The following is a 10,873-nucleotide window of genomic DNA, read 5'->3' as shown; positions in this document are numbered from 1 at the left end:
ACTCTCTGGCCCGCAGGACTCGGTCCCGGCCCGCCGACCTGGGCAGCAAGCAGGCCTCCGTGGAGGAGTCTGCAGCGGGGAGTGCCTCCCCCAGCAGCGGGGGGGGTAAGGGCTGGGTGGGAGGAGGGGAGGGGGCGAGTCAGACGGTGGGAGGAGCCTCAGAGCTGGACGCAGACGTGGCCCGGCTCAGTCTGGCTGGACCAAACTGGAGTCCGAACCCGCCATCGTATGTACGCTCTGAGATCAGAGGTGAGCCCCGCCCCCTCCGGGGGGCACAGGAGGCTGGTGTTGTGTGTGGGGGGGTTCCTCATGTGTCTCTGCTCACAGGCCTGGGAAACCCTGTGCATCTGCCCAACGCGGCCCCCCAGTTCTCCAACATGGAGGACATGGCTGCCGGCTCCAACCGGGCCAAACGGTACTCCTCCCAGCGCCAGAGGGCGGTGCCAGAGCCGGCCCCGCCCATGCACCTAGGGGTCATGGAGGGACACTTCTACGAGCCCAGTAAGACTTGCAGCCGTGTCTGTGGGGGAGGGGCGAGATGCTCTGTAGCCTCTGACCCCCCATCTCTGTCCACAGTGTCATATCAGGGACCAATCTACACCCACAGCGATGGCCCCGCCCCCATCCCACCACAAAGCATGCTGGTCCAGCCTGAGATGCACCTCCCACATCCAGGTGAGTCGCTCGCTTCTGTACAGTCATTTTCAGTGTCTCCATGCTGAAGCTCCGCCCCCTGCAGGACTTCATCCCCACCAATCAGGTGGCCCCATCGCTAACCCCACCCTCTACGGAGCCCCTCCTGTGTCGCTGTCTCCGGGACAACCGCAGCAGCTGCTGCCCCCACCCTTCTACCCTCCTCCGGGGGTAATGACCTTCCCCTACCCCACCATGTACCCCACCCCCCAGGTAAGTCCTGCTGACGTTTGCCTCGGCCGTTTGGGGGGGGGTCCGGATGTGACCGATGCGGCGGTGTTGCAGGGTCAGTCCCAGGTGACCTACGGCGGCGTGACGTACTACGACACCATGCAGCAGCAGGCCCAGCCCAAGCCCTCGCCCCCTCGCCGCACCTCCCAGCCCGTCACCGTCAAGCCGCCCCCCCCAGAGGTTCCCTTCGCCTCAGAGTGACCCCACCCTCGGCGCCCAGCCTCAACCCCACCCTGGCCGGGCGCACCTGACAGGTGAGTCCTGTGGAGCAAACGGAGACGATGAGCTGGTGGTTCCATGAGGGCCGATTCAGGTCTCCCGAGTCTGAATCCATTCAGGTCTGATTCTTCAATTCAATTTAGAGTTTACACATTTGTTCAGAAATACATTAATAATCTACTATATTGACATTAATCTGATCTCATCCTGTAAATGTATCAGTGAAATACTGAGATTGTTAATATCATCCATGGATTCTCTAAAGCAGAAGTTCTAACTAAAATGTTCAGATCATTAACATTGGAAACATTGTTCTGATTCTCCTGGAGGACGTTTCAGTTTGACCACTAGGTGGCGATCGTTCTGTGCCATTACACTTTTATCATGAAGAAGGAAGTTTAATCAAAAACGATGTTTTAAACCAGAAGTCAGCGACGTTGATGACACGAAGTCCCGATTCACAATGTTAACCAACATCGATGTGAACTCTGCTGGTGTTTCCTGTCGGGTCACCTGTCAGTCCGCTTCCCTGATTCACACAGGTGGTCATGCAGAGAGTCTTAAGCCGGATGTTAAGCTGGATTATTTTAAGGTTCAGAGATCAAGTTGATGCGGCAGCAGGAAGGGTCTCGTCTAAAGACCATCGTGGATTTTAGCTGATTGATCTGGGGGCTGAACCCAGATCTCCCACCTGAGCTCTCACACCTCAGACTGGAATGTGAACATTAATGCAAAACATACAATTTATCTGAATAAAATTCACACAGCAGGTGAAGAACCTTTTCTGAAGCAGGGTCCCGCGGGGCCTTAAAAAGCGTCAACAAGCCTTAAATTTGATTCGTGGTCGAGAAATGTTGTAGTTTAAATGACTTTTCTGGTCTAAAATGTAACACTTTTAGCCACGATTGTGTAAGTAAAGTTTATCTTTCGTCACGCTGGATGCCGACCGCTGATTAAGATAAAAAAAAGACAAAGGAGGAGGGGGGACCGATAGATTTCTGGATACGGAAAGTGTAGCGACATGATTCAGCAGATAAAAATAAAAAATGGAAAGAAAAAAAGATGTCAGGTGGGACTGAAACTGGTCCGGACAGGGCCCAGATCAACACTCGCCATGAGAGTAAAACTTTAATTCGGTAGAAAAAAAGTCACTATCCGCTCTGGCAGGTGAACATTGTTCATCCTCCGTTACAGGAACTCAAACTCCCAGCCATGACTTTTAAATGTCTCCCTCCTCATTCGGGAACGACAAAGACCCGTCTCAGAGTCACTTCACAACGTTTCATTCTGACTTGACTTCACGGATTTTGCAGTTTTAATCTCCACGTTCTCCGCAGTAGGTGGTGCATTCAGGAACTGCTGGTAATATCCAGCATTTGCTCAGGTTGATTTCAGCTGACACAAACATTCTCACTTTTAGCTCCATGTCATTGTCTCTCTTTGAAATGACAGAACACTCACTGACCTGGTATCGCTGGTTTTTATCTCTATAGAAACAGTTTGCATTAAGGGTACTCTTATTTCTTAATTTAATACAATACACAATCATCAAAAGTTACTTAAAACTGAGGAACAACGTTGAGCACATCTGTGAGCATCCAGCGGTCATCCCCAAACTTCACTGCTTTGGCACAAAGTGTTTTCAATTAAAAAATAAATAAAAAGCTTTGCTTGGAAATGCATACATTATTTTTCCGTAGAAACGTTTGGCTGGTGGACTGAATGTAGCCCCCCCCCAGCAGAATACCAGTACGAATTTATCCGTGTTTATAGTCTCTTGATGTTAGTTTGAGTAATCTCAACCTCTGGATTACACACATTGGTCGGTACCTCTTTATGATTATTATCTGTTGTTTCGTTTAACCTAAAGATGTTAACACAAAGTTGGTTTATTAGTCACTGATGGTTTTTCTGCTCCAGAATGTCAGTAATAAAGTAATGTAGTAGTTTAAATAATGACATTTGAACTGTAATTACATTACTGTTTCCTTCGTCTATAGTTGGTCTTAATTCATAAGTAAGGTCTTAAATTTGACTTGAGGAAATGTGTAGGAACCCTGTGAACTTGGAGCTCAGAATGAAGCTTTCATCATAATAGAAAAATATCACGATAATATTTCACAAAGAAGATATTTGAAACAGTATTACAGCAACTCTGTTTGTTTGAAAGCAAAGTACTGCATTTGTGTGGTAATAACAGTGATTGATTGAATACATCAGAGCAGAATACCATCAATATTTCTAAGAACTTTGATATATATTTATGAAAAATAAACAGGTGTGTGTTTTTGGCTTTGTTTTTTTGTTGAGACAGAACCTGAAGAACGTGTTGTTAGTTCATTCTGTGGTGTTTTTATTGCAACTAAATGTTTGTCGTTTTTTATTAGTTTGCTGTTTAAAGTGATTTAAATGTTCTGGAACTGGACAGTGTTTGTCGTCATTTCCACCTCCAGTAAATGCTGTGATGATCAGCTGTAGAACTTGACCTTTCATAGAATCCCATTTGTCCGACAGAAATGACCTCTGAGGATAATCGGACCTCGTTTGGTTTTATTCAACAAACTGAACTTATTTATTAAAGCTCTTTTCATGTGCTGCAGCTCAGAGCGCTTTACAATATTAAACAAACATTGAATACAAAGGGAGAGAAACCAGCAGCAGATCCACCACAGAGCATCACCAGAACCAGACAGCGTCAGGTCCATTCCAGCCGTGATGCTGGACCCGAACCGCGAATATAAACACCGACTAAACCAGCGAATGGCGGTGCAGCCCCCCAGGTGGAAACACGTCATTCAAGTCAGCGGCGGCTGAAACACGACCAAAACCAGCCGTCATAAAGTTGAGCTTCACGCTCCTCCTCACGCACAAACATCAATCACCACGGCAACGGTTTCAAAGCAGGAATTATTTCACTGCAGCTTTCATTTAAATGGCGGTCATGAAGGCTGAAGGTAGAGAGCGTCGTGTGAAACTATAACGTTTTACTGAACAAAAGAAAAACCCGCCGTGTCCGTATGGGTGGGCGGGGTCACAGTCAGCACTGTGTAAATGTTCACTCTCCTTGTGACGCCATGGAGGAAACAAAGATCATCGTGAGAAGAGATGATCACTCTTCACAAATCTGAAAAAATCTAAAGTGACGACTAAAGTGCTGATGTCGACATGCCCCGGCGTGCCGCTCTTTCCCTTGGCGTGCTGCAGGTCACCGACCCACAGATGGTTACTTTAAAACATGTCCTTAAGTTTATAAAATGTTCATTTAGTCAGAATGTATGTTTACATCAACCGAGCGTTAGCATTAGCCGACCTATGGGAAGTCGCATCATACGTTAGCATCAAGCTAGCAGACTTCATCTTTATGTGCTGATTGATCTGTTTTATGGATGATTTTTGATCTATTAGGATTAAGTCGACTCCCCAGCTCTAGTCATCGTGTTTCATCTGTTTGTGTTTCACGTCATGATCAGGACTTCAGGTGAAATCTGGTCTTTGGTTCGTTCGTGTCTTCTTTAACTGTCATCATCTGCCCCTCCAGGAGGAGCTGGGGGGAGTGGTCTGAGCTGATGTTGGAAGGGGGCGGGGCCAGACTACATGGAGAGAGAGAGACGAGGAGTGACCACAATCCCCTCTGTGATCAGTGAGGCGTTCGGTGTCATCGGGACGACTTGGACTCGGCGGGCAGAGAGGCCGGTCACCACGGGTCATCAGATGACCTTCAGATGACCTACCTGTGAGGGCTGTGCGGGCCGCACCTGAACGCAGCGCCATGTGCGTTTGCTGTCGGTGTGGAACTTTAATCGCTCGCTCCCCCAGGAAGCTCTGGTTTCCAGCTGCACTCGAACGCCTTCAGATGGAGAAGACGCTCCGGTCTGAAACACTCAGCAGACGGGGGGGGGGGCAGGTGGCGCCGAGATGATACGTAAAAATCTGATTTCATGTTTGGAACTAAATAAATAACCAGATTAATTTATAATCTAGCGGAGGACTGGTGCTCCGGGGGGCGTGTCCTATGACTGTATAGAGAGGCTAGCGTGGACGGGGGCGGAGCGTCAGCGGGGACCTGCGTTTATTTAGAGAATCATCAAAGCTTTAGATTCAGTTGTTTTTCATAAACTTGTTTTTTTATCTCCTAGTTTACACGGTTCTGTTGAAGTCTGAAGCGTCTGTGCTTTGATGTCAATAAAGTTTTTTTTGTCAGTCAGTCTGGGATCAGTTCATGAACCAATCATACAACAGCCCACTAGCTGAGGGGGCGGAGCCAGGAAGCACCTTTCTGAGGACAGGACCAGAACCCGTTTGGTTCTGGTCAGCAGAACTTCTGCTGCCTCCAGGAGGATCGTTAGACCAGGAGGTCACCTGAAGGAGGAGACGCTCCGGACCTGTGGAGCGAGCAAAGAACAGAACTTTCGGGACCGGGTCCATGACAGGGGAGTGATGGCAGAACCTCACAGTCCTCACCTGTCAGGTGTGTCTGAGGGACTCTGAAGACCTCCAGCGAACATCACGTCTCTGACTTCAAACCCAGCAGCACTCAGACAGGCCCGGTTCTGAAACATCACAGAACCGGGCCACATCCAGCGCTCACGACTTCTAACCTGGATCCACCTGCAGATTTCTGCTGCTGTGAAGCAGTCGCTCCTCCAGAACCGGGTCAGAACCTCAGAGGAACTTTACACTAGAAATGAACACGTGGAATGAATCAAAGATTCTCCCCGACAGAATCAAATCATCGTTTTTGTTTGGATTTTCGCACTAAAACATGAATTTTGATTCTTGAAAATGATTTTATTTTTAATCTTTGAGCTTCAGCATCAGCGCTGTGTGCGCGCGCGCGCGCGTTGGCCCAGTTTTTCTGCAGGTCTCGGAGCTTTTCTGAAGTCTCGCGATATCCTCGGTCTCGCTGTCGTCAGGGATTTTTCCGTTTCCATCAATTTTACACCGCAGCCAAACGCACCTGCGCGCGCCTGTGAGAGCACGCGCAAATGCAGCAGATCTGCGCGGGGAGGGCGGGGGAGCGCGCACGCTCGCGGGCACTTTTTATCATCCAGAGAAGAGAGGCGGGAGCGCTGATCCGGGGGCTGACGGTCTGGACCGTCAGAACCGGACCCGCAGAGGCACAACCCACCGCGCGTGAACGCAGCGCGCGGGCGGCGTAGGTGAGAGAAGAGGAAGAACCGCGCGGAGAACCGCAGGGGCTGACCGCGCGCGCGCACGGACCGGACGAGGTTCGGGGTTTCATTCTCGAAGGTTTTTCTACGCCGCGCGCGTGCGGTTCTGGGACCCGCGCTCACGCGGCGGCGGCAGCCGGAGCCGGATCCAGACCTCCGCAGATGGGTTAGAACCGGCCGGTTCCGTCCAGAATTGCCCGTCCAAACCCCAGAGGGTCCGCTCACACCTGCCCGCGCGACCCGCGCGCCCGTGAGATGTAGAAGCCGCAGAGCCGAACCGCAGGTGCCGCTTCTGAGCGCCAGAACCCCGGACCGTCCTCCAGAACCCGAACAGAACCATGCCGGCCGGGATGAAGCCGCTGGAGAAGTTCCTGAAAAAGCAGACCACCGCGCTGACCCGGGCCGGGGGGTTCGGCGGGGGGGTGGCGGACAAGACCGGCGGGGGCAGCGCGGCGTCCCGGAGGCGGGCCAGCCTATCCCGGGTCGTCCCGTTCTTCAGGGAGACGTCACCGGAGAGCGGCCACGCGCGAGAGGTCTTCAGGTGGGACATACCTGTGTGTGCACGCGCACACTACATTCATGATGGAGCAGCAGGGCCGCAGCACCAGGCAGGCTGGGTCAGGGGCCCTGGGGGCCCCCAAACAGAACCGGGTTGGTTCCGTCCTCCTGAACAAACAGGGAGACGATTGTGAGGAAAAAAACTTTATTTAAAAATGTTTGGATGACACCAGAGAGTTATGGAAACATGTCAAAGACCAAACTTTTTCCTCTGATTGGCTAAAGTCCGATTGGACCGAACCTCTGAGGGTTCTGTTGTTTGTCCTCTTCTATAGTTGAAATAAGCAGACGAGGACATTTGTTTGTAAATAATTCCGTTTGTTTGTGTAAACATGTGAGTTTGTCAACATTCTGACCTTTGACCCCCGCAGCCCCGACAGTGAGGACCCGCCCTCCTGGCCCTCTGCGGCGGGAACCGCTCTGGTCTCGGTGGCTAGCAGCGCTAACGGCTCTGGGGGCGGCGACGTGCGCAGCCCCTCCCTGTCCAGCGACGAGCAGAGCTCTGAGGCCAGCCTGGTCGCAGAGTCCAGCGGGGGGGGCGGGACCCCCCTGCACCCCGACACCCCCGACAACCTGGCGCTGGCGGTGCTGGACAGCGTGGCGGGGAAGCGGTTCAGCCACTGCTCAGGTGAGGCTCCGCCCCTTTGGCTTCAGAACCAGAACATTGGGTTCTTCTGTGCTGTTTCAAGGTCCGGTTCTGCCCTTTTACCCACAATCCTTTGGGAGTTAAAGTCTAGCGACCGTGTTATGATGGGCCTGAGGAACCAGAAGTTCTGATTCTGCATTCATGGCCAGAATCTTTGGATCCACGTTGAATGAAGGTTTGGATCTTCTGGAGCTCAAACTGCTGAGTCATGAAAGCAAGAGGAACCGGGTCAGAGGCCCAACCAGCTTCAGAACTGATAGCAGAACCTCTGTGCACCTCTGGTGTCGGTCCACAAAAAGAACCTGGAAACCCACAACACCAGAACCTTCTGCAGCGGTTCTGTCAAGGAAACCAGAAAGAGGTTCTGACAAAAAAGAACCTGAGACCCGGTTCCGGCAGAAAGATTTCAGTTCTGCAGCTTTAGTGCAACAGTGTGTTTGTGGTTCTGATCATGAGTCAAAGGTTCAGAATCGGTTAAGTTCTTCAGAACCTCGCCTCATTTCCGGCGGTTTTGGGCCGTTTCTCAAAACTTGAATTTAGGCAGAAACTCTCAAACTTTTCTCTCATTTCAAACGTTTCTGGATGTTTTGGAATAATTCTGTTCTGGTTCTGAACGTTTTCACACGAAGAATCGGATCCAGATTTTCATGTTTTACGTCTGAATAAACACCAGGAAGAACCGAAGCAGAACGCCGCGCTGCGTCTCTGCAGGACGGAACAGAACTCCTGATCCTGCTGGAGAACCAGAACCAGTGCAGCTGGTACCGGATCAGCTCAGAGCTGTTGCGGTGTGGGCGGGTCGCCCCGGTGTGGTTCTTCCTCACACGGCAGAAGGAACCAGAACCACATCCTTAGCCCCGCCCCCCAGGCGAGGGCTCAGCCGTTGGAGCTCAGGCGCTCACCTGTCTGGTTCTACCTGCTGCGGCGCGGCGTGCCGGCGAACGCCCCCGCGGGACGATTTCCCAGAGACGTCCTCATCATGAAGGTCGGGTTTGCAGCCCCACACCGCCCTGACCTCTGACCTACTGGGGTACGTGCACAGGAGCGCGCACGAGCCCCTGATGAGCGTTCGGAGGCGAGGAGCCGCCCAGCCGCCTCTTATGTAACGCGCTGTGCTGAAGGCCGGGCGTGCTCAGACAGGTGAGGCGGCGCCGTGGAGATGAATGTCAGCCTGACTCCTCACTGGTGGGTGTGGCTTCATACCAACGCACGGCCAGGAATGAGGCGCTCACCACGGCGTCTGGTTGAAAAACAAACAGGAGGCCCCGCCCCCGTGGTTACATCACAGCTTTAGAGCTGCATTTACCTGTCGCCGTGCTTTCCATGAACACCTGTGTAGGAGTAACTCATTCCAAAAGTAATCTGATTACTACTGAACTACTCAGTACTTGTCAAATACTACAAACTGAGGCATCAACTCATGAAAACTCCAACCAGAACTTTCCTGGTCTTTGAGTAGAACAGGAAGTTCTGAGTCCAGCTTCCTGTCGGGCCTCATGGACCCAAACCTTTCATCTTCACGTTCATAGGACCCTGTGAGTCTTGTTGTAGATGAACTATTGCAGCATCCTTTAGCTGAGGCTCGGTCCAAACAAACCCGGAAGTTCTGGAAAAGCTGAACGTAACGACCATCTGTCACGTTCTGGAAACTTTCCAACCTGAACGCCGTGAACGCCGGCGTTCCCTCCCAGCTTCTGTCTCATCTCCTCGTGTTTTAGCGTCTTTAGCTCATCTTCTGCTTTTTGACTGTAACTTTGATCAGGAGGAGGAGCTAACGTCTCACGGGATTAGCATGAAGCGCTTCCCTCAGCGTTCTCAGCTAGTTCGTTAGCTGGTTTGTTAGCTGGTTCGTTAGCTGGTTCGTTAGCGGGATTGTTAGCTGGTTCGTTAGCTGGTTCGTTAGCTGGTTTGTTAGCGGGATTGTTTTCTGCGCTCTAATTGGCTGTTGATCCTGTCAGTCAATCTCTTCCAAGTCTCCGGACTGTTTGGTTGGTGGATCTTCAGGATGAGGATCAGATCGTTGTTCTTGCTCTATAATCCTGGACTCATTTTTCTGCCAAGATTCAAAACGTTTCGTCTGTCGGAGGTTTTTTTAGACGGTGATTCCTGCGATAAATGACGTCGGCTGATTGTGTTCTCACATGTTCAGTGTTGGTCTTAAAACAGTTTCTCCGGCGATCTTCAGTCTCTGCGGCGCCGTTCACATTGAGCTCGGACGTATTTACTTTCTAAAGACGGAACCGTCTGAAAGGAGGCTTTGTTCCGGGTCCTCAGAGGGTCAGAAGAACCTGCCGGAGTCTGTCAGTCGGCCATGTTGTCTTCAGATAAAACTTTATTGACAGATTTGTTTCTGACGTTGGTTTATAATCTCAAACCCAGCGTGTCCGTCCTGACCTGTACAGGGTTGCTGGAGCCTATCTCAACCACTGAAGGCTGTGTTGGGGGGATGACTCTGGACACAGAAACACAAACACAGAATGGTTCTGATTCATCAGTCACCCCCTGATCGGGTTTCTGGACGACAAGAGGAACCCAGACAGAACCCACTCAGAACCACCGGTCTGGAAGGAACCAATCAGATCCATCCTTTAGGGTGGACTGACTGTGTGGTGATGTCATCACCCACCAGAGGTCACGAGGTCGTCCTCCTCGGATCACTGTGACGAATGCTGCTTAGAACAAGATGGAGGCCTGAAAACGGACCCTCCTTCAAACACCCGAACGCCTCACAGGTTTGAATCCTCGGCTTTGCAGAAGACGCTGAGCAGATGAAGACACCAACGGCGTGGGAGGACCACTGCCAGCAGGGAGAAGCTCCGCCCACTTCTCATCGAACCCACAGAGTCTTCTTGGACTTCCTGCATGTGAAGACGACGGCGTAGAGCCGCTCCAACGCTCCTGAGAGGCTCTCAGCGCCGTTCTCATGGCAACCAGATCTCCAGCAGACATTTGGAGAAGAGGAGTGGGAGGAGGTGGGAGGAAGAGCAGAGGAGGTGGGAGGAAAACGAAAGAAAGGATTCAGCTGCAGAACTTTCCTGCAGGAACTGATCAAACCTCGACCATTTCCAGACTCCTAAAGCGCCTCTGGGTCGACCGCTCTACCCCTGTGCCACAGCTGCTCAAACAGAACACAGAACCCAACAAGGAAGAGGAGGAGGAAGAGGAAGAGGAGGAGGAGAGGGAGGAGGAGAGGGAAGAGGAGGAGAGGGAGGAGGAAGAGATGGAGGAGGAGAGGGAGGAGGAAGAGATGGAGGAGGAAGAGGAGGAGGAGAGGGAGGAGGAGGAAGAGGAGAGGGAAGAGGAAAAGGATAGGGAGGAGAGGGAGGAGGAGGAGGATAGGGAGGAGAAGAAGGAG

At 51.6% G+C, this 10,873-nt stretch overlaps 2 protein-coding genes across 2 annotated transcripts in view; both read left to right on the top strand.

Annotated features, from left to right (window-relative positions):
• Nucleotides 1-5,347, top strand: part of casc3 (casc3 exon junction complex subunit) — a gene marked incomplete in the record, with an annotated part of 11,165 nt that extends 5,818 nt beyond the window's left edge. Inside the window, 6 exon segments of the mRNA XM_024262222.2 lie at nucleotides 1-249; nucleotides 328-501; nucleotides 577-675; nucleotides 740-906; nucleotides 979-1,178; nucleotides 4,682-5,347. Of these exon segments, the coding sequence (XP_024117990.1) occupies nucleotides 1-249; nucleotides 328-501; nucleotides 577-675; nucleotides 740-906; nucleotides 979-1,125 (836 nt within the window).
• A 739-nt stretch (nucleotides 5,348-6,086) lies between these two features.
• Nucleotides 6,087-10,873, top strand: part of rapgefl1 (Rap guanine nucleotide exchange factor (GEF)-like 1) — a 15,100-nt gene continuing 10,313 nt past the window's right edge. The window contains exons 1-2 of the mRNA XM_024262223.2: nucleotides 6,087-6,855; nucleotides 7,244-7,500. Of these exons, the coding sequence (XP_024117991.1) occupies nucleotides 6,653-6,855; nucleotides 7,244-7,500 (460 nt within the window). The 5' untranslated portion in view covers nucleotides 6,087-6,652. The remainder of the gene's footprint in view (nucleotides 6,856-7,243; nucleotides 7,501-10,873) is intronic.

Source organism: Oryzias melastigma, linkage group LG17 (genome assembly GCF_002922805.2).
Source record: "Oryzias melastigma strain HK-1 linkage group LG17, ASM292280v2, whole genome shotgun sequence".
In the NCBI taxonomy this organism is placed as follows: domain Eukaryota; kingdom Metazoa; phylum Chordata; class Actinopteri; order Beloniformes; family Adrianichthyidae; genus Oryzias; species Oryzias melastigma.
The sequence above is the reverse complement of the archived record's forward strand: the minus strand, read 5'-3'. Positions and strand labels throughout refer to the sequence as shown.